The sequence below is a fragment of the Trichomonas vaginalis genome, chromosome III (assembly GCF_026262505.1).
Source record: "Trichomonas vaginalis G3 chromosome III, whole genome shotgun sequence".
Lineage (NCBI taxonomy): Eukaryota > Parabasalia > Trichomonadida > Trichomonadidae > Trichomonas > Trichomonas vaginalis.
Window position 1 is genome coordinate 89,077 of NC_067205.1, and position 22,664 is coordinate 111,740.

Below are 22,664 nucleotides of genomic sequence, written 5' to 3' on the forward strand. Positions count from 1 at the left end.
TGAGCATGTATCCTAAATATTATTCAATAAAGTGAATGAATCATTCATCGATAATTTAATAAAGTTGTCTAAATTACTGTTGTGTTTATTGTTTATTCAAAGCAAGCAGAAGAGACAAATAATCTCGTAATAAAAAATCTGAAGATTTTGAGATTTCCAAGAACATGACAATGTTTATTGCAATGTAGCAATTTCGAAGAGAAATTCAAAATAGATTAGTCGATGGTTAATAAATTTTGAACATTGAACTTGATTACAAACTATTCGATCATATGAAAATGATGTCTGAAAATTGGTTTTTTCAAGAGAAGTATAAGTCATATCTGGTCTATTTTCATTTGATGAGCAATCTATATATTGAATCGTAATTTTGCCATATTGATATATAGGCTTATTTAATGCATCAATAAATACACAATTTTCGAAAGTAGCAGTTCCTTCAGCAATACCAAATGAACTTACTTGGCCAGATGCATCAATGAAATTACAGAATGATGCAGTGTAACTACTTCGTCCATATTCAATATAAAACCTATCAAAACATTTATAAACCTGACAAAATTTAACATAAGTTCCTGGTTGTGAATAATGGATTCCTAAAAAACCAGATCCTTCAACTCCGTAGTTATTTGTTCCGTTTCCATATACGGATATGAACTTATCATTAGATGAATAAACGCACGTGTCAGTATATACTATATAGTCTTTTGCGCACAAATAGCATGAGGATTCGTTAAAATCAGATTGAGAATATTTAATAAAGATTGCGTTTCCGTATTTTCCATTATATTTACAGTTGGAAGCGCAGCCAAAAAAGTAATCATAAGATAAGTTTGTTGGACTATTATATAAGTATATTGCGCCACCTTCTAATGAAGAAGTGACGTTAATAAAAATACATTTCTGGATTTCAATTGGAATTTTAGCATCTGTGATGCAAATGCTCCCACCATTGCTTGGTGATGTGAAAGAAGCAAAGGTGTTGCATGAAATTTTGGAAATTCGAATATCATTTTCCAAATTTTCAACAAATTAGTGAAAACTATACTTTCTAGTCAGGTTTTATTATTTCCTAATGCTAATATAAGTTGCTTTACCGATGCTTTTTGAATAGAAGTAGAAGATGATGGTCTCAGGTGAAATGTGATATGAAAAAAATCGTATTTGAGACAAATCTTCTTATAAACATTTTGAGCCATTTTCTCATTTAACTAACAGATTTGACTGACATATCCAAGTAGAGAAAGGCAGAAACTTTCAAGTCTATAGAGCAAACCAATATTTTCTCTCTATTTCTCATCTATGAACAATTGTATAATGAAATACCCATCAATTCGATCCCTTGATTAAATGAATTTGTAACGACGAAAAATAACTGAAACAATTTCTAAATTCAACTATCAAAGAGCAAAACTATCTTTCCCATGAATGAACAATCGATACTTATCATCATCAGTGATAGAATTCATCGATAAAAAGTAAAGTTATATAAAAAAAAATTAAGAATAAATTTGGAGTATAGAAAAAAAACGTTTAAAGCAATTATTCCTGGCGAGCTTGTCCGTCACGAGCGTAGAATTCCTGGAGTGTCTTTGTATCGATACGCTTGAGTGACTCCTTTGGAAGAGTTCTGAGTGTTTCCCAAGCCAAGTCGAGAGATTCGAAGACGTTTCTAGCCTCGTAAGGACCTTGTCTCAAGAATCTGTTTTCGAATCTTTCGAGGAACTCGATGTGCTTCTTATCTTCATCAGTGAGAGATTCTTCACCGACGACAGCCTTCATAGCGAGGACATCCTTACCCTGTGCGTAAGAAGCGTACATCTGGTTGGAGACTGAGCCGTGGTCCTTGCGTGTGAAACCTTCACCAATAGCGGACTTCATAAGACGGGAAAGGGATGGAAGCAAGTTGATTGGTGGGTAAATCTGTTTGTTGTAAAGCTGACGATCGACGTAAATCTGTCCTTCAGTGATATAACCTGTAAGATCAGGAATTGGGTGAGTGATATCATCAGAAGGCATTGTAAGAATAGGAATCTGAGTGATGGAACCTGGTCTGCCTTTAACACGACCTGCACGCTCGTAAATGCAGGCAAAGTCAGTGTACATGTAACCTGGATATGAACGACGACCGGGAACTTCGGATCTGGCGGTGGAAACTTCACGAAGAGCGTTAGCATATGAAGTCATATCTGTAAGAATGGCAAGAACGTGCATGCCTTGCTCGTAAGCGAGGTATTCGGCGGTAGTAAGTGCAATACGTGGTGTAACGAGACGCTCAATTGTTGGATCGTTAGCGTGGTTCAAGAAAAGAACGACACGCTCCATGGAGCCGGACTGTTCGAAGTCTTGCTGGAAGAAGGAAGCGGTAGCCTTGTTAACACCCATAGCACCGAAAACAATAGCGAAAGACTCCTTGGAGTTATCATTGACGTCTTTGCCCTTATGTTGGACAAGACCGGACTGACGGCAGATCTGGGCAGCGATCTGATCGTGTGGAAGACCGTTTGCGGAGAAAATTGGAATCTTCTGGCCACGAGCGATGGAGTTCATGACATCGATGGAGGAAAGACCTGTCTGAATCATTTCTCGTGGGTACTGACGATCGTATGGGTTAATTGGTTGGCCTTCGATATCAAGATAAGCATCAGCAAGGACTGGTGGACCGTGATCAAGTGGCTGACCGGAACCACTGAAAACACGGCCAAGCATATCGGTGGAAACTGGTGTGTGCTGTGTTTCACCTGTGAATTCAAGACGTGTACGCTTGACATCGATATCTGTTGTACCTTCGAAGATTTGGACGACAGCTTTGTTGCCCTGGACTTCGATAACTTTACCACGACGCTCACTGCCATCACCAAGTGTGACGCGGACGATTTCTGAATAACGTGGGAACTTGACATTGTCGCAAATAACAAGGGGACCGTTGACGGATGTAACAGTGCGATATTCTATACGTGGGTGAACAACGTAGTCGCGTAACGCCGCGGCGACGTTGGCCTCATGAACTTGTTGCTCAGTTAATTCAGCCATATTTTAAGTTCTGAAGATTTACGGGGGTTTTGACAAGACGGCCATAGAACGATCAGCTTTGAAACATCTATCGTTCAATAAAGTGGGTATGGATTTTATTATAGAATATTAAAGTACTACCTAGACTTGTCTGAAATGTCATTGATTGGTGACTCATCTTACAATCCAAAATTATCAAACATTAAAAAAATCAGATTTGAAATGAGAAAATGTTTTGATATGTTACTGGTATTCGATTGTTATGCAAATTAGGTCGAAAAATTTTTGAAAAATACGAGGGGATTGAAAAGGATAAAATTAGACATTTTATACTTATATTTATGAATTGTTTCTTGATTTAAAAATTAATTTTAAACTTATTATGTTACAAAGATCTACTCAAAGCAAATTGTGTATTAAATTTAGGCTGTTGTTCTATGATTTACGATTAGTAGATCATCAATGTTGTTCATAAACATGGAGTTTATATAAAACCAATTAGATGAATATAATTATTGGATATATATTTGATCAAAAGTATTCAAATCAATGGATAACGGATATTATGTTGCATGCCTATATCAGGATATTATATTTCTAGATCTGTTATTGCTTGATATGAATAATTAATCGAGACTATCTTCAAAAGAAATAAAAATGATGTTTTATATTGACATCATACTATTTCATCCTTAATTAGTATGATTTTGATCAGAAAATGTATGTGAATCGTTTATTATCCACATGGAACATTTACGATGAAGTGTTTAATTTTCATTCCGTATTTGTTCAGAAATTAGGTGAAATTTTGAAAAGTGATCGGAATGAAAAATAATGATAATCCAATTTTCCAAGTTTTGAACATTGTTCATGTAATATAGTGATGTGTATGGAGAAAAGAATCTAATTAATGCGATTTTCTAGTATCAATGAGTTATATTGTCCATAATTTCAAAAAACAAGTATTGAATCGAAGAGTCGAAATCCTATAGAATGAATATAATAGGACTTTAATGTAATAAAATAAACTCCTTGAAGTCAGAAATGAAAGTAAAAGAATTGGAATTGCATTCAGATTGGAGTCGTTCTCAATAAATCTGTCAATTATAATGTATGATATAACCCGGACTTAATCGAAAATTTTGAACGATAATTGAGTTTTGAGGCATTTCTCTCAAAAAAATAACGGATTGATGGAAAGTGGTGTGCTCGATAACGATGGAAGTGAAATCTTCCTCGGCACAATACCACATAATCTCCTGATTCCTGAACATGAGCCGCCTAAAACTTTTGGAATTCTAGATATTCGGCCCGATAAAATTACGGCTCCTCCAGTATTCACAGAAGAAGAAACTCTTCAAGCAATGCAAAACCTCGGTGTCAAGCCAGAGGACTTGGTTCCTCATGAAGTTCCCGAATCTCAAGCAAATAACGCAATTATTGCGATGCAAATTCAAATAGAACTCGAGAAAAAACGATTAGCAACCATTGAACGTGTTATTACAGAACGACAGTTATTATTAAATCGATCTAAAAAGGATATTGAAATAAATTTACCGAAAAGCAGAAAATCTACAAGAAAAAAATCGAAAAAGCGGAAAGTACGAGCACCAAAAGCCTCTCAAGGATCAGATGATAAGCCTAAATCAAAAATTCCACAACCAAAGAAAAGAAAGAAATTTGTATCGAAAACTAAGTCAGAGATAACTAATCTCGATACCAACAGACGGATTAAGGACCCTGCTCTTATCGAGCGCAGACATAAGAACGCAGCTCTCGCTAAAGCTCGAAATGAAGAGTCAAAAGTCAATTCAGCTTTAAACGCACTGAAAAAGGTAGAAGCAGCTGAAAGGAACAAGAACTTATTACGAGAACAGCAGCAGGCTTTGTTGAAAGAGCGTGCTGCCAAGAGATTAGAGAGAATCAAAGCAAAAGAACTTAGACAAGAAGAAAAATTCGAAAATAGAAAGGCTCAAGCGCGAAAAGAGATGCAACGTGAAGAAAGAACATATGATAAGATCAGAAGGAAGGAAATGAAGAAGTTTGAAGAAGAACAAAAATGGAGAATGGCAAAAATTTACGGAAACCCACCAAACATCAAGGAATCGAAGAGTAACTTCCAAGAACTTCGAAAGAAACTGCTTGGAATCAAATCGACTCGTCCTTCTTCGCCTCCTCAAGAAAAATCTACGGATTCTTCCTTAATCAGCTCTAAGAACAATAGTCCTGTAAATAATAATGCCAAACCAAAGAATAAGGGTGTTAATAAGTCTTCGAAGCAAAAAGAGTCGAAATTATCAATTTTGCCGAATTTGGCAAAATTACCACAAGTTAAAAGCCGCCCATCGCCTGACAATACTCCCAAGAAAGCTTCTGGAAGTAATATGTCGAGAGCGAGCAATGGATCGAATAATAGCGATACATCTGTCTCTGAATTTCTTCTGCCAGTCAAGAAAGTGCGGCCAATTGTTCCTGCACGTGGTTCTCACATACCATACTTTAGGCCAAAGAAATAAATTTGTTTGTATATTTTTTTGTTTTTAATTTGCAATAGTTTTTGAAAATAAGCTTATTTTCCATATAATAATTATGTGGTAAGAATGACTTCGTGATAATTAAGCGAATAACATCAAGAGTATAAAAAAACAATAGCCAAAATCTTCTAAATTTTAGGCAATATTCAAAAAAACTTATATTTAGCCAAAATAACTATCATTACAATAACTTTTTCATTCAATGTAGTTATGAATTGATGCGATCATAGGTTTAATATGAATAATGTGTTTACTGATATATCTTGTAAGAAGTCAAAATGCATTTGACTAAGATTAAACTCTTAATCAAGGCAATGTGAGAACGGATCATGGATAAAAGAAGAAATCAATTATCTTTTTTGAGGAAAAATTTCGAAAATCTTATTAAAAAAATACATGAAAATTAAAAGAAAATTAACATATTTAAACAACAAAAAAGCTTTTTTCTAAATGGTGAATAACAGATTTGCAAACATCATCAGACCCTTCATCTGGGTACATCTCTATAGAACAGTAACCATCAGGGCTATCGTTGCAGGTAAAAGACACTCGTTTATCTGCGTATTTACCATTGAGAACTATTTCCGGTGTATCGGAAAGAGGCGAAGAAATAAGGCAACGTTTTGGCAACAGATAATCTCTTATTGCCTGCATTACGTCGCAACCATCAGCCTTCAACCTACTAGCATATAATTGCGTAGGACGGTGGGCTGGCTCTGAGACAGACCTCGAAGCAGGTCTGAGAATAAGGTTACGCTGGTTTATCAAGACAGCTAAAACCTTTATTTCGGAAAATTCATCAGATTGTATATCTGCTCTGATTTCGTTGATCGGAAGACCAATTGTCTGGCAAAGTTTGGAAGCGGTAAATTGATCGAATGTTCTTGGATCTTGGGCCAAAGCCGAGAAGACAGGAACTGTATGTGTATGGCCAAGCATTCTACGGGCTTCATCAGCTGATGGCCTCTCATTTGGATCCAAAGATAAAAGTTTCTTACAAAGTTCTTGTAATGGGTCAGGAATGCGAGAAAAGTCAACCGGTTTGTTATAGTTATATCCCATCCTAACATCCTCGAACGGAAGTCGCTTCTGGAAGAGGGCATAAATTATAATACCGACTCCCCACATATCAGCCTTGAATCCATCGAACTCTGCATGAGATATAGCCTCAGGAGCAGAATACTCGTAAGATCCACAGTTGTCCTTCATGATTCCATCACATGTGATAGAAGCCAAGCCAAAGTCTGAAAGTTTAAGAACATCGTTTGAAGTAATAAGTATATTTTCGAGTTTGATATCTCTATGTACAATACCAAGCGAATGAATTCTTTCGACTGCAGCTAATAATTGTTCGACGTATTTAAAGCAAGTTTTCTGATCTGGTGGGCATTTCTGTAAACTGTGGAGAAGATCTCCTTTTTCCGCGAATTGCATAAACTGAAAAATTTTAGAATTGTTTTCGATAATTTCTTCTACGTGAATGATGTTTGGATGGTCTAGTAATGGCGAGAGAATAGTTTCGTTGAATAAAATGCGCTCCTTTTTAGGGAGATCAGCGATTCTATTTTTTGAAATGATTTTAACTGCTAATGGTATGCGATGTATGCGATGATAAGCTGTGTGAATTTGGCTGTATAGGCCGTAGTTTGTAATCTGACTGCTAATGTTATAATCGTGTAATTTATCATAAATCTCTGTTGGGGAATGGACTGGAGAGCTGAGTTTCATATTAATTAAAAGTGACAATTTTGAAAGTTATGTGCTAAAATTGAGAGTCAAACTTTTGAAAGCGTAGAATGTTGAATGATCCTCTCAAAAGTAGTTATTAATCGCTAAGCTAGTACAAAAAAACTCAAAATTGATGGAAAATATGATTATATACACTATAACATTTAGGATTACATTTCAGAATAATGAGACATTGAATTGGCACGTTTTGTAAACAGTCTCTCAAAAGTAGGAAGTAAAACTAATTTCTTCAAAAATAGTCATAAATAATCTTCATTATTGGATAAATAGTAACTTAGATATAATGATATTTCATAGAATCCATCTTTAAAAAATTTACTGTCTGAAAATAATTTTTTTTTTAAAAAAAAAGGAAGATAAAATATTATAGAATTTAAAAAGTATATCGCTCTAGAGGACCCATAAATGATGAATTGGATTTAAATTTTGAATAATTTCTGAAATATGAAATTTCTCAGAGATTATTGATTTGAATTATTGAAAGCAGAATGTAACATATTGTAATAACATATATAAGAATAGATAAATGTTATAATAAATTTGATTTTTTAGATTTAAGAAGGCTAAATTTATTCATAGAAAAGTAGAAATTGTATTATAAGAAAAATTTTCATAGAAGTTAGTTCCAGATGATAATATGATATTATAAAATTATATTAACGAATCTGATTAAACAAAATTGTGGGACTCAGAAAAGTGATATTAATTTGAGGTCGTGTTGGCTTTATATTTTAATGCATATATTATCATCCTGATTATAAGAAGTTTATTCATTTTGATAAATTTTATTTGAAAGTACTTAAATTGAATGTATCTTTAGGGTTTTTCTCAAATTTCCCCACTGACAATCATAATAGTTAATAACTCATCTATTAAAAAATTTCAAAAACGAAAGACATTTTATCTCAAAACATATTTTGTGGATCTTTTCAAAATTTCGTATTCAAAACATGATTAGATGATGTATTTACCTTATTCTATAATTATTTTAATTCCAAAAAAATGTAAAGTTGAACTTTTGAATCACCATTGAGGACAGTTGGAATCAATAAATAAAACAAGATGATCATTTGCGAAGCCTATATGTCATAATATGTTGTTTAACAAATCAATTGCATGCTATACATCATGTAAAAACACATAAATTAACTTAATGTAAAATTGATCCAACATCTGATAAAATAAAATTCAAATCTACATAAAGAAGCTTAGGCTATTCATTAATTAACAGATACTATTCAAATCTAAGGAACGTAAGTTATCAGTAATCACTTTTGTGACTGATAAGTAGCTGGACGAAAAGAATTCTATCAAAAGTTCGCCACTTTCTTTCTCAAAATTCCGAGTGACCAAAAACATGTATGCATAATATTTTATAACGACTATTAAATAGTAAATTTAGCCCATAACCAAAGTTTGTTCATTGACCTCGCTCAAGTTCATCATCATTGGTTCTTCCGGCGTAGGAAAAACTGCTCTTCTTAAGCGTTTAGTAGAAGACGTCTTTACCGAGGAAAGCCAGTCAACAATTGGTGTTGAATTCGATTCTACAGTCATCCAAGTTGATGACCGCCAAGTCAAGCTCCAGATCTGGGATACAGCTGGACAAGAACGTTTCCGTTCTATTGCTAAAGCCTACTTCAGAAATGCAGTCGGTGTTCTTCTTGTTTTCGATATCACCGAGAGAAAGACATTCGACGACTTAACAGTTTGGTTGAACGATGTCCACGCATTATGCGATCCAAACGTTGTCGTACAAATGATTGGAAATAAAGCAGACCTTGCTGCAAACAGGCAGGTTACACTGGCAGAAGCAGAAGCCTTCGCAGAACATCAACAACTTTCTTACCTCGAGGCATCCGCTAAGGGTGGTGATAATGTTAAGGAGGCATTTGTTCGTACAGCAGCTCAAATTCTTAATCGTGGTATTAAAGTTGGTCCGAAGTCTGATGTCAAGCCAGTAGCTAAATCATCTGATAAGAAAGGTTGCTGTTAAATCAAATCGCGTAATAAAATATTTTTCTATTATAATGCCCAATGGGCTCTTACGGGTTTTTTACATTATTAATTGCAAAATTTGTTAAGCATATTTTTCGGTTGTTTGCCGGCGCATTATTGTGCATTCGGTTCACCAAGTTTGATGCTTGGAGAAAATTCGATTACATACGAATTATCTGTTAAAAGTAATGCAATTTGTAAATCATACAGAAATAAATAATTTTGCTATGGAAAAATATGCGCTTCCGCTAAAGAAATTTCAAAAGATGAAATTTCAAATCAGGTATAACGATGTTTATTAATTCGGCTGCTACTAAAATTTTGCATCTAATCATTATTCTGCAAAGGAACGATATACTGCTCATATTGAGAGGAAATTTAAATGCAAATTCATCATAAATTAGGCTTGATAAGAAAATTTTTTAAATATATTGATTGACTATTAAGCACGTATTGAAGAATTACAAGTTTATTCTCCCCATTCAAAAACCAGAAATTCGTGGAAATTTTATATTCGTGTGCAGGAGCTATAGGATGATTTCTTTCAATTTTATCTTGTCAGACTCGTTAGCATTCATTTACATGACAATATTTCAATGCGCGTAAAATAAAAATATTATATGTTGTAAGACTAGTTATATTTTTCATTTGGAAATTAATATTTTTCAGAAAAAATTTGTGAAAGATTTATTGAAAAATAAACAGCGGAAACACTTCACTTCGAAATGAAAAGCCCTTACATCATCTTCAGTATAGAGAAAAGGAAAGAAATCAAAGAGAAGAATCCAAAGGCAAGCTTCGGAAAAATCGCAAAGATCATAGGAAAGATGTGGAAAGAATTAAGTGAAGAAGAAAAAAACGTTTGGATTGAAAAGGCTAAAGCCCAAACTGAAGAGGCAAACTAGTAATGATCCAACTTTTAAAAGTGTTTCGTTCTAAATATTTTAAAAAACTGGATAAATTAAAAAGTATATTTTTTACAAATATAGATTGTCATCAGCATTAAATCTAAACGAAAAATGTATTTAAAACATAATATCATCATTATACATATTTCGTCTGGCAATCAAATTTGTCATTGGAAAAATGTGGATGGTTGTGTACTCCAGACCAGCCATTTTCATATTATATAACTTTTGTATCACGTCAATATGAATATTACTAACTTTAATGCATTAACTGAGGAAAAAAAGATAAGATCCATCATAAAACTTTAAAAACTGAAAGTGATTGTTTCGGAATATTAGTTTGTGTATGATGGCTAGTTGTTCTAGATAAGGAAAATAAATGTCAGAATTTTTTAAATAATTTTTGTAATTGATTGAAAAAACGAAGAAATTAACAAAATAAAACAACAACATTTAATCATACATTACTGTAGTTCTTCAAGAACACTAATAATTTTGGTCTGCCTCATTAAAACTTTTTTCAAATCTTCACAACCAGAAGGAGGCATTGCGACCATCGCGTGCTTAAGATTATTAGATAATCTATTGATATATTTCTTCCTTGTCTCGGATTTTTGCTGCCATTCGCTGTTTTTCGCTTTTTCAGCTTTTAATTCTGATTTTAATTTTTCTAACTCAGCGTTTAACTCATTTATCTTAGTTTCCGAGTCTCCATGCATTGATCCCGATGGGCTGGTTTCATTGTAGCTCAAGCGCTTCAATCTTCGACCTACATTTCCAATAATATCTGATGACTCCGAAGAAATCGTTTTATTTTCCGAAATCGAGTGCTCCAAAGAGTCAATTATCTGTTTGGCTTTATTTATCGTTTCATCGAAATTACCACTTTCCTTTGTATCAACTAATTCGTCTTCCAACTGACAAATTAGAAAATTCAAGCGAAGAAGCTGCTCATTTTGAGGATTCCCTGCTTGTACTGATTCTTGTACAAGTGATAATTGCTCAATAAATTGGTTTAAAGTACTATTTGTGTCAATTGCAGATAAATGCTTCAAAAGTTTTGGTTCTAGGCCTTGTATAGCCTCCGCGCATTCTTTTGTAAGCATTAGTTGGCTGCTGGATAGGCTTGGAGAGCCAGGTGGAGTGTTTTTCTTCAAATTTTCGTCATCAGATAATTCTATTTTGCTTAAAGTCTTTTCGAGCTTCTTCATTGATGGGGATCTCTCTGATTTCGAATTTGACATCGCTTCCAAGTCAGGTTCTGCTTCTTCTGGTGGTGCTTTCGGTAAATTATTGACTGTTTGGATTAAAGGTAGAATATTCTTGCTGGAATTGGAAACTCTGCGAGGAGCAATCGCCAAACTCTTCAATGATGGTACTGCCGCTATCCTTTTGTGGGAAGCTGGGGCTGGAGGAGGGAATAAATTTGGAAAATTCGGTTGTGACTTAGATCTTGTAGTTTTTGGCTTTACCTCTTGCTTAACTGCTGCTTTGGCTTTTGATAAGACTCTATTGACGGAAGATCTCGTTGAAGGTCTTGAAGATAATTCTGTATTTTCGGGTTTCTTAGATAATTCTTTCAATTTAACACTAATTTGTTCTACAACATCTGGTACTTCAAGTGGCATTGTCGAGTAATCTAAAAGAGCAACGATTCTGTCGATTGAAAATCGGCAATTATCTGAATTTGTGTTTTTAGAGCCTTTCGACAGTTGACTGAGACGGAAGAATTGTTCGTATTTATGGAGGAAATCGGTTTTTAGCTTTCTTAGTAATTTTTTGGCTTGGACGGGATTTTGATCTTTAAGATTTTGTTCTATATCTGAAATTGATGCGGTAATTTCTTTATAATATGTTTTTGATTCTCTCTGCGCACGAGATGTCGCTGGAGGAGCTGAATTGACCTTTTTAATTGTAGAATTTAATTTTTCGAGTTCTGATGTAATATTGCTTGGAACATCGAGATGTTTTGCAAGCTCTATTTTACTAAGGAGAGTTCCTTCAAAAGTAGAAAACTGAGCACTAATCTCTCGAGCTTGTTTATAAACAGGTACTGCACGAATATTATTGTCGAAAAGTCCATTATATGCCTTTTCTATTGAATGTAGAGTGGTGAGTAATCCTACAGCACTAGTTTCGAGTAATGAAATTTGATGAACAAAAGATTTTAGATTTTCAAAATGAGATTGCACTGTTCTACTTTTCGTTCTTACACTAGATGGGCTAGTCTTTTTCGACTCAGTCGATCTTCGACTACTCAGAGTAGACATTACAAATTTTTAGTTCACCTGAAATTTTTGGAGCAATTTTTGAAGGAAAACAATAAGCGACTGTTATTGTTATGAGCATATGTTCTTGGTCTAGGAAATCGTGTTTGCAAATGAATGAAAGAGAAATACACTCATCTTGAATCTAAAATTTAATATTCCTTTAGATTAACATGAATTAAGAGTATATTCGTTCTTGACTTGCTTATTATGTGGGGGTTTGTAATATGATAAACTCAAAAAATTTATTATTCGACGAAATGTAATGAGAAAAATAACATTATGAGAGTTTCCAAAGTATAATGATTATATAATTATTTTGTAAGCCAAAAGTATATTAGAATGTATTAGTTAAAATCGCTGTAAAAGATGTTTTTCTTTCCAAAATTTTTTTGAAATAGAAAAAATCAGAAAAAAAAGTTAGAATATTTAGATTGTATTTCATGGATTCTTTAAAATTTAAGATCATTTTCCAGTCGAAACATGCCAATAACAATAGTAGAGACCTTACTGGTCGTAAATCAAATCAATTCGACGGGGATTGTTTCAAATGATTGAGTGTTCATCCGGCCAAAATAATCGAATAATGGTTGGGTTAATTGTTGCTTTTCTTATCATATATATGATGTACGATATATCAAATGGATAGCAATTTTTATTTTTTTGAATACCCTTCAGAAATTGATAGGAATATACTGATGAATAGGATATTCATGAATAATGGTGCAACATACTTTCCCATTAAATGTTCACCTGAAAAAACTTGATCTTAAACAACTTATTCATTTTGCGAAATGGTCATTCGACCAAGATGTATTGAATTTTTTACGTAATGAGATAATTTTAATGAGCACAAAAATCCCAGCATATTTCATTAGTTTTGTCACAAATTTTGAAATACAAATTTGAGAGATTATGAAATTTTTGGATATTTCTCTTCATTTTTATAAAAGGTATGTCACAGAAGTTCCTTTTCACCAGTGAGTCTGTCACAGAAGGACACCCAGATAAGATGTGCGATATCATCTCAGACACAATTCTTGATGCTTGCCTTGCTCAGGATCCAAATTCGAAAGTTGCTTGCGAAACATGCACAAAGACAGGCATTGTCTGCCTTCTTGGTGAATTGACATCGAATGCTCACCTCGATTACCAGAAGCTTGTTCGTGATGCAGTTCGCAACATCGGCTACACATCATCCAAGCTCTGTTTCGATGCCGACACATGCGCAGTGATGGTTTCTATGAGCCAGCAGTCAGCAGATATCGCACAGGCCGTCCACCTTAACAAGAAGGCAGAAGAATTAGGTGCAGGTGACCAAGGCATCATGTTCGGCTATGCTACCGACGAAACTAAAGAACTTTTCCCACTTACACATGTTCTTGCACACAATCTTGCTCGCAAGCTCACCGAAGTCCGTAAGAATGGCACTGTTCCATTCCTTGGTCCGGATGGTAAGACACAGGTTACCGTTGAATACGAACGTAACAACGGTCACCTCAAACCACTTCGTATCCACACCGTCCTTATCTCCACTATGCACACTGATGAAGTTACATTAGACAAACTTCGTGTTGAAGTCAAGAAACACGTGATTGATCCAGTCCTTCCAAAAGAACTTGTTGATGATCACACTATCCTGCACATCAACCCAGGTGGCCGTTTCGTGATCGGTGGTCCACTTGGTGACTCTGGCTTAACCGGTCGTAAGATCATTGTCGACTCATACGGTGGCTGGGGTGCTCACGGTGGAGGTGCATTCTCTGGCAAGGATCCATCTAAAGTCGACCGTTCAGCATGCTACGCCGCTCGGTGGGTTGCCAAGAGCCTTGTTGCGGCTGGTCTTTGCTCACGATGCTTAGTCCAGCTCTCCTACGCTATTGGTGTTGCCCACCCTCTGTCAGTCTTTGTCGACACATACGGCACCGGCAAAGGTAAGACAGACGAAGAACTTGTCGATATTATCAACAATAACTTCGATCTTCGTCCATACGCTATCATCCGAGATTTGGACCTTCTTCGTCCTATTTACGCGCAGACCGCTGCATACGGTCACTTCGGTCGTACAGACATCGATCTTCCATGGGAGAAAGTCAAATCGATCAAGTACTAATTTTTTTACTTCGCAATATAATAGAGTAGTTAGGTTTTTATTTAATTAACTTAAGGGTTTCGTTTTGCTAAAATTGTCACTTTTATAGCATATTTGTTTTTGGATGTTTTGCGAAACCAAAAAAAAACTATGATATACAATGTGTGTGTAAAGAAAATACTTTATTTACTAGTTAAAAAATCATTTGGTATTGATCAAGTTATTTTTTCTGGATAAGATATTATATGGATAATTGGATAGAAAATACAATTATATAATCTTGTACCTGGTTTAATTAAGCTAATTGTCATCAGAAACTTGTAATTTTTATGAATTTCAGATTTTCTTTTCATTACTGCTTTTCTTAATAGGTCAAGTTCTTATTTACGTTATAAAGTATGATATTTACAAATATCAAGTTATCATGTTTTTTGAGAAATTATGAGAAACAAACAAAAATGAAAAAGATAGGAATAGCAATGAATAGTGATGCGGGTATAGAAAATGTAAGAGATATGAATGCAAAGCAATCAGTATTTAGGATATTGACCATAGATTTCGAAAAAAAATGCTGCATATTGAGCGAAAACTATGATTATATTATAAGGCTGTCATTTAAAGCATAATGAAACTATTCCCTTTTCATTTTAATCGAATAAGATAGTAAAGATTTTTGAATTAGCTAGAAACTGATGAGATGTTTTCACAAATCAGATTTTTAATCTCTATAATGCATAATTCACTCAATATCTCAATTTTGATATTGCGAGATATTTTTGCTATCGGTTTCGCAATTTTGACACAATAGCAAGAGGGTTCTATAAGCATTATTATCAACGTAGAATCTGAATATCATATCAGAAAATGTCGCAAATCTGACATTTTCCCGACCAAATAGCAAAAATAATTGAATACTTTTCGCAAAAACTTTAAAAATCGATAAAAATATGAAATATAGATATTAAAGAGACTTTTTATATAATATTCATAAAGATTTTCCAAAAATATGATACCGCAAAATTAAAAAAGTGACGTCTTGAGTGGAGTCAAAGGTCGAAATTGCTAGCTAAATGTTTTTTAGCGAAATTGCGTATTGTACGTTTTTTTCGCAAAACGAAACCCTTAATTAACTTATAAAAAAACAAGTTTTGTGTAAAAATTTATTTCATTTTTTATTTCAATTAAAAACTTGTAATTTTTTAATGTCATTTTACATAACGTTTGAATAATACATAAGCAATCATTGGAGATTTCTTGTAATAGCAAGATTAAACTTGATGAGTCAACGTATTTACAAATATTTTTTGTCATAGATAATCATATTTCCTATCAGCTTCTAAAAATTAACTGTAGGTTTGGGAATTTTACTTCTTATTTGAATGAATATGAATATTAGACCAAACTTCGCTCTGATCATTAATTTCTTAGTGGGAAGTTCTTTTAATATATATTTGATTCATTATCATATAGAATTCGAAAGTTATTTTCTTGCTGAGAAACAAAGTTAAAGTTAATAAGATGAATAAGGAGTCTAAGTGACAATATTTTAAATATGCATGTAATTTGTGGTTTTGTAGTTTGCTGATAGACATTTTCCAAATATCAATATTTAAATTTCTAATAGAAAATGATATATTAACGAATTTTTTGTTTGACTATCTTTTCCTCGGATATACGTATGTATGTGAGAGTTATGAAAACTACTCTCGGAGGATATTTCAACTCTAGAACGATGTACAAAAAAGGGAAGTTCTTCATTTTTTTTTATTTTTTATTTTTTCTCCAAAATCTTTGCTCAACTCTAGCTTTCAATGAGGCTGGAGTTCCAAGTGACATATGGGAAGAATGCTTTGGCCAGCCAACACAAGACCATACTGATATCACAAATAACACGAAACCAACTATTTCTTCAGACTTTTTCTTATTTTCTTCCGAATTCAAAGATTTTTCTGACAATGTTATTAATTGCGAAAAGAATTCTATCAAATTACTTCATTCTATCTGCACATACAGTAATATTAATCGCCCATCAGGCAACGGTGGCTGCATCTACTTCTCATGTTCTAGTTCTATTGTTCAAGACCGATTCTGTTCATTTAAATGCTACACAAAAGACTATGGAAAACATTCATACACATATGTTAAAACAAATACAAACAAAAATGTTGTAAATTTAACTTCTCTCTATCAATGCGGTCATGATTACACTGGATCTGCCAGTATATATCATAACTACGGATTACAAAGTCTAATTTCTACAAACAACACTAAAACAAGATGTAGGGACTATGCTGGTTATTATTTTCTAAATAGTCCAGTTAATATTAACTATTGTTGTTTCATTTCTAATGATAATCATGAATCAAATTATGTTTGCATGTATCATTATAAAACACCTGATTCATTTGTGAAAAAATCTTTATTCAGAAACAACTCATGTTATACTAGTAATTCATATTATGGTCTTATTACCTCTTCTTATTCATCATCAAATGTTACTGTTTCAGAATGTATTTTCTTAAAAAACAAAGCAAGTAATACTTTTAGTGCATATAGTGCTATTATAACAGTTATAAACTGTACTGGAGATGTTTTGACTGCAAGTAGTTATGATGCTTCAGTTTATACAAATGAAATGAAAGTTTGTTCTTTTGATCTTACACTTTCATTGCATGCATTAGGAAGTTGTGAAGCATCTCCAATTTCATTTGAACTTATTTTATGTCTAAGTAAACATAAGAAAAAACATTTTTTTGGATTTCTTCTTTCATTTAATTTTTCTCTTGAATGTTTCATAAACATATCTCGTAAATAATTCGATTATTTCAAAAATATTAGTAATATTTAGGTCAAATGATAGAGTCAAGTTGAGATGCAAATTTCTAAATTTTTTTCTATTCTAATTCTAAATACTTGTTTCATGCTTACGCTTCTACAAGTAATGTATCACAAATGATATAGTATTTGAGGATTCTCACTTTTGTTTGTTCGATAACGTTTGCTAATTTCTGAAGAAAGAGATAAGATGAGATTATCATTTCTGGAATTGTATTTCCATGACTATTCTGTGGGCAATAATAAAAAATCATGTGAATATGATGAAGATATTAAAAGATTGATCTTTTTTACCATATATGATAAGAAATTTATATGTTATGAATGAGATACTGTTTGATATAAAAAGATGATGCATGAAAAAAAAGTTCAATTTTTTGAGAATGCGGCGATCCTCGACCGGTACTTCAATATTGAAGACGGAAGGGGATGAACCTATTGCCGATAGATTCTCATCAGCTCTCCATCTCTTCACTAAGACATATGATTTTCTTGAAATCGAAAACATGAAATTTTATATTCCTAATATTCCTAAGAAAAATCTTCAACTCATTTCATACGATGTAAACAACATATATGAGTGCATCACACGTATTCAAAACACACAAAATCTCTTTACTTTTTCACCTCAATTTTTATCTATCTCAGTTAGTATGAATTCAGTCGCTGGTCTTATTTGTAATGCATTTGGTTGGCTATTGACCCCTATAGATGACTCATTTGTCGATGACTTTTTCCTTCTTTTCAACTCTTTAGTTACTTCTTTATACGTCGAATTTAACGAATCCATACTTCTTTCATTACACATGTGTCTTACATACTATTACAAACAAGGATTTTCACAAATTCCTCAAAAATCTTTAACACAACTTTTAACAATTTTCTTACACATGAACAAATTCAGCAAAAACCACATCTCATTCATATCTATTATGCTCTGTGATCGTGATAACTACGAAGAAATCGTTGTTACATTGATTCACTTAGTTAATCAAATCAAAGGCACTACAGACTACGATTTTAGATATATCATCAACATGTCAACACCATACTTTCTTAACCTGAACGTCAATTCTATCGATTTATTTCTTCAAATCGCACTTCATACAAACCAATACGATATCTACGATTCATTTATCGAACTTTCACACAAAGTCTATGATTTATTCAAATCTGCGTCCAACCGATCCTATTTCGAACTTAAAAACTACAAAATTTACGAACTTGAAGCTTATCAACTTCAACCAGATGATATCCTCTCTTTACCTCTAGATTTACGATGCATCCATCCATCAGACATCGAAAGCAAACTTAAACTTGACGAATTCTTCAGTGAAGAACAGTTACGTATTATTGGTGTTGTTCAACCTATCATTGACTGTCCAAAAGAATCAATTCCAGTTACATTCTTATCAGAATTCACATACAAACTTAATGTTGAACGTGATGTTAGTTGTACTAACGAGTTATTTATGTTTTTATGTTCATTATTAGTTTGTATGAACAACAAATTTATTCCTACTGTTGTTTCAGATGCAATCTATTCATCTGCACAATTATCCCCATTTTTTACCATTTTTTCCAACAAAAATGAACAAGTCAACTTTATTCGTCAAAGTTTATTCCAAGGTATCATCAACAAATGGCCATATCTTCTTGAACATATCATTTTTGAATCGGAAAAATATCCATTGCTTTTTGCAGAACACGTTATTCGTCTTCATGGTCAAAAAGAACAGTCACAAGTTGATTTTATTGTTAACAAACGATTCTTTGAATCAAGTATTCGTGTTATTAGTTATTTGATCCATTTGAAAACAGAGAACGAAGCATGGTTTTCCATTTTAATTTTTTTAATTGAAGAAATGAAGAAAAAGAGACAACTTTTCACAGCTTTTTCATCACAAACATTTGTTACTTGTTTCATGCTTCTTAGTTTTCACCCATTAACATCTCAATATGTTTTTTCATCATTTACGGACATCATGGTTTTACCTGATCGTGACGAAAACATCATTTCCTGCATCCATTCATTCTATTTTTATTTGTTATCATATTATAACAACCAACAACCATCTTTTTACCATTTTATTTCTATTTGTTTGTCCAATTTAATTTCACATTTATCATATTTCACTGATTTGATCGATTACTTTATAGACTTAGAGAAACCCATTCTTAACTTATTCTTTTTTAGTCCAACACGTGAAATCCTTTGTGTTGTTTTGAGTTTTGTTGCATTGACACAAGTTAAACACACAGGAAAAGTTATAACAATTGAAAACAGATCATTGTTTTCTACAAGTATGAAGAAAGCAGAACCAAATGGAGCATCAGACCAAACAATATCATTCATGATATCTTTGATGGCAAACAACAAATCTATATCAGGAAAAGATTCAATGTTTATTTTACAAAATGAAATAATTTTGTTGTTGTTTATTTCTGTCATGGGAACAAAATCAATTTTATTCTTTGGTGATTTATGCAAATTCTCTAATACAAATATAATACAATGCCACAAAGGTGAACTTGATTTATTGATAATCAAAGCAATAAAATCGTTCCCAAATGATTTCGAATTTAGAGGTTTCAATTTTCAAAATAATATTTTGAAAAGTGACATTGAAAATTTTTTTACAATTTTAAATTATATGTGTCAATCAATTAGTTCAAAACAAGTTTGCTATCAATATTTGAGTTTAAGCATTCCAAAGCCAAACTGCGAAATCGACTCTTTACCTATTAATTACTTAAACATCGCGTTGGCACAATGTTGTCACAATCATAATCCAACAATTTTATTCCAAAAACCGTCGGAATACAAACAATTCTTAGATTTCAAAACTGAAGAAATCAAGAACGGTTTTTCATTTTGTTTTTGGATTAACATTGATTTCTCGATCAGATTCTCCTTGAATATACAACCATTGATATTTTCTTTGGCGGATGACAGTTCTTCATCAATTATTTTATATTTGAAAGGAAATTCTTTGATCGCACAAATTTGTGGACCAAATTTAGTTCCTACTTCTGTAACTCTTTCTATGAATGTGCCGCCATCAGAATGGGTATTTGTTACTTTCTGTTATTCGCCAAAGGATGACAATACTTCTCATTTATTGTTGTATATAAATGGAGAACAACCAATTTTGACAATTATCAAAGATCCAAATTTCAAAACTCAAAACTTTTTCGTGCAAATTGGTGGTTATTGCAATTCTGATGCTCCTAAATACACAAAAAGCGTCATTTGTATATTAGCTGAATGCCATTTGTACTTTTCCGTCTTGAACCAATCAGAAATAATTAATTGATGAATCATGGAACGATAGAAAACGTGACGGATCGATTACCCAAACTTCCAACGAAAATCAATGATTATTTTCGTCCTATTTATGATCTTTCAAGTAATTACAAGTTCACAAAGACTATTATTCCATTTTTCATGTTGGATAATTTGAGCTCTAATTATATTGAATCAGTTATTGATTTGATAAAACGTTGTGGCGGTTTGTCAAGTGGCAAATATCAAATTGTTTCATATTTGATGAAGAAACACGTGAAAACATTGAATTACGATATATATTTGAGATTTACTTATTTATTATCAGAAATTTCGGATGTTTCTTGCCGCAGAAGTTTAATGAAAGAAATATTGTTAAATCTCGAATTATGGATGGTTTGTTCCAACAAAAACTTGCAGAAAATTGTTGATCATTGGTACCAGAATTTATGTGAAGATGATAACGAATTATGGACTGTTTTGACATTCAAAGATATTTTGAATATAATGAGAGTTTATTTATGGTATCATCCAATCGAAAAAGATTTCATTTTAGGAACAAAACCAGAAAGATTAAGAAACCCGGATATTAATGTAAGAAACATAAGAATGTCTTTGTTTAAACTTTTGTCTAATTATCCACAACAATTATGGACAAAAGAAGATTTGGAATTTTTAATTAGTCACATCACTTCACTTCCTGATATTGAACAACAAATTGATTTATTACAATTGTTGCCGATGTTTTCTAAGCATAAGGATTCCGTTAATATATCCGAATTTTTGTTTAGTTTGTTGAACAAACCAATACCAATGTTGTTTTGCGCAGTTGTCAGATCAATGTTGCAATTTCTTCCGAAAATGAAAGGCGAAATATCAAGGAGATTGATTTATCATGTTTCTAAAGAACATTGCACTTTAGAAATGTTGTTACAGCTCAGAGCAATGCCTGATGAATATTCTTATACTTTCCCTGTAATTTGTTATATTGCACACGTTATAAATAACGTGGATGAATGCGTCAAGACAGTTTCTATTCTCAAGGATATGTCGAAAGATCATAATTTCTGTTTAAGGGTAATTAATTGCCCTTATTGGTATATTTGGCCAATCATTTTAGCAATGAGAATTCCAGAAGAAAAACAAGTTGAAGCAGTCATTTTACTTCATTTAATTTATATACAAAGTCCGAATGTTGAATTATTGGATGAAATAATTGCGTTTCTTGATGTTGTTCAATTAGAAAAAAGTGATATGTCAATTTTTACATTTAGATTTTTGCATTTATTATGTAATGTCGAAATCGTTGATTGGAAACTTGAAGAAAAGATAGAATTAGTACATAGATGCGCAAAATTTTTGTTTTTCCAATTTTGTCAAAACGGTTTTGTAACACCGCTTTGAAATTATCGTTTTTGGAGTCACCTTTCAAAAACGAAACGATTTTCAGACAAAACAAAGTTGAATTCTTTATAACGGACATCAGTTCACTTTTGTCACTTTTGAAGAAAGCCACAAATTTACCGAGATTAGTTTTTTGTGTTGATTTATGTGATAATGGTCATTCTATATTGTATTCTTCATTGGCAAGTGCAATTGTTTATGTTTTACAAACAATTCCAGAAGAAAACAAAACTACGACATTGCAAACAATCAAAAAACTTTGTGAATTCTTTTTGAAGAATTATAACCAACAAACAATTTTGGACAGAAATAATGAAATGAAATCATTGATGTCTAGTTTTGGATTCTTCGTCAATACAATGATCAATTCTTATCCAAGAAGAGTCTACGAAATCATTTCAAAAATGTATTCTTATATAAATACATGTTTTCAAAGTGAAACCGCTCAAACCGTCAAAAATATTTCGACTGTTTCGTATCTGAAATTGCATGAATATTGTTTGAGTGACAAATCAGAGAAACTCAAGACAGAATTGAAAGTTTGGAAGTTTTTGAGAAAAACAGTCAATGAAATTTCGA

General features: G+C 32.8%; 10 protein-coding genes across 10 annotated transcripts; 6 read left to right on the top strand and 4 right to left on the bottom strand.

The window, feature by feature from the left end:
- Positions 1 to 1,510: 1,510 nt before the first annotated feature.
- Positions 1,511 to 3,048, bottom strand: TVAGG3_0612290 (V-type ATP synthase regulatory subunit B/beta family; the record flags this gene model as incomplete). Its single annotated transcript, XM_001316682.2, has 1 exon — positions 1,543 to 3,033. The coding sequence occupies one exon, from the start codon at positions 3,031 to 3,033 to the stop codon at positions 1,543 to 1,545; it is 1,491 nt and encodes a 496-aa protein (XP_001316717.1).
- Positions 3,049 to 4,200: 1,152 nt separating this feature from the next.
- Positions 4,201 to 5,530, top strand: TVAGG3_0612300 (uncharacterized protein; the record flags this gene model as incomplete). Its single annotated transcript, XM_001316681.1, has 1 exon — positions 4,206 to 5,528. One exon carries the CDS (start codon positions 4,206 to 4,208, stop codon positions 5,526 to 5,528), a length of 1,323 nt encoding a protein of 440 aa, XP_001316716.1.
- Positions 5,531 to 5,969: 439 nt separating this feature from the next.
- Positions 5,970 to 7,274, bottom strand: TVAGG3_0612310 (protein serine/threonine kinase protein; the record flags this gene model as incomplete). The annotated part of the gene is made up of 1 exon (XM_001316680.1): positions 5,970 to 7,274. One exon carries the CDS (start codon positions 7,272 to 7,274, stop codon positions 5,970 to 5,972), a length of 1,305 nt encoding a protein of 434 aa, XP_001316715.1.
- Positions 7,275 to 8,693: 1,419 nt separating this feature from the next.
- TVAGG3_0612330 (uncharacterized protein) lies at positions 8,694 to 8,852 on the bottom strand (the record flags this gene model as incomplete). Its single annotated transcript, XM_001316679.1, has 1 exon — positions 8,694 to 8,852. One exon carries the CDS (start codon positions 8,850 to 8,852, stop codon positions 8,694 to 8,696), a length of 159 nt encoding a protein of 52 aa, XP_001316714.1.
- A 202-nt stretch (positions 8,853 to 9,054) lies between these two features.
- TVAGG3_0612320 (GTPase protein) lies at positions 9,055 to 9,291 on the top strand (the record flags this gene model as incomplete). Its single annotated transcript, XM_001316678.1, has 1 exon — positions 9,055 to 9,291. The coding sequence occupies one exon, from the start codon at positions 9,055 to 9,057 to the stop codon at positions 9,289 to 9,291; it is 237 nt and encodes a 78-aa protein (XP_001316713.1).
- Positions 9,292 to 9,999: 708 nt separating this feature from the next.
- Positions 10,000 to 10,299, top strand: TVAGG3_0612340 (high mobility group box domain domain-containing protein; the record flags this gene model as incomplete). Its single annotated transcript, XM_001316677.1, has 1 exon — positions 10,019 to 10,198. One exon carries the CDS (start codon positions 10,019 to 10,021, stop codon positions 10,196 to 10,198), a length of 180 nt encoding a protein of 59 aa, XP_001316712.1.
- A 366-nt stretch (positions 10,300 to 10,665) lies between these two features.
- On the bottom strand, positions 10,666 to 12,471 carry TVAGG3_0612350 (uncharacterized protein; the record flags this gene model as incomplete). The annotated part of the gene is made up of 1 exon (XM_001316676.2): positions 10,666 to 12,471. The coding sequence occupies one exon, from the start codon at positions 12,469 to 12,471 to the stop codon at positions 10,666 to 10,668; it is 1,806 nt and encodes a 601-aa protein (XP_001316711.1).
- A 952-nt stretch (positions 12,472 to 13,423) lies between these two features.
- TVAGG3_0612360 (methionine adenosyltransferase (MAT) family) lies at positions 13,424 to 14,581 on the top strand (the record flags this gene model as incomplete). Its single annotated transcript, XM_001316675.1, has 1 exon — positions 13,424 to 14,581. One exon carries the CDS (start codon positions 13,424 to 13,426, stop codon positions 14,579 to 14,581), a length of 1,158 nt encoding a protein of 385 aa, XP_001316710.1.
- Positions 14,582 to 16,253: 1,672 nt separating this feature from the next.
- Positions 16,254 to 17,375, top strand: TVAGG3_0612370 (uncharacterized protein; the record flags this gene model as incomplete). Its single annotated transcript, XM_001316674.1, has 1 exon — positions 16,254 to 17,375. One exon carries the CDS (start codon positions 16,254 to 16,256, stop codon positions 17,373 to 17,375), a length of 1,122 nt encoding a protein of 373 aa, XP_001316709.1.
- A 403-nt stretch (positions 17,376 to 17,778) lies between these two features.
- TVAGG3_0612380 (aggrephagy protein) lies at positions 17,779 to 20,704 on the top strand (the record flags this gene model as incomplete). Its single annotated transcript, XM_001316673.2, has 1 exon — positions 17,779 to 20,704. A coding segment is annotated over one exon (2,926 nt), but the record flags the coding sequence as incomplete, so codon positions are not given.
- Between the last annotated feature and the right edge of the window lie 1,960 nt (positions 20,705 to 22,664).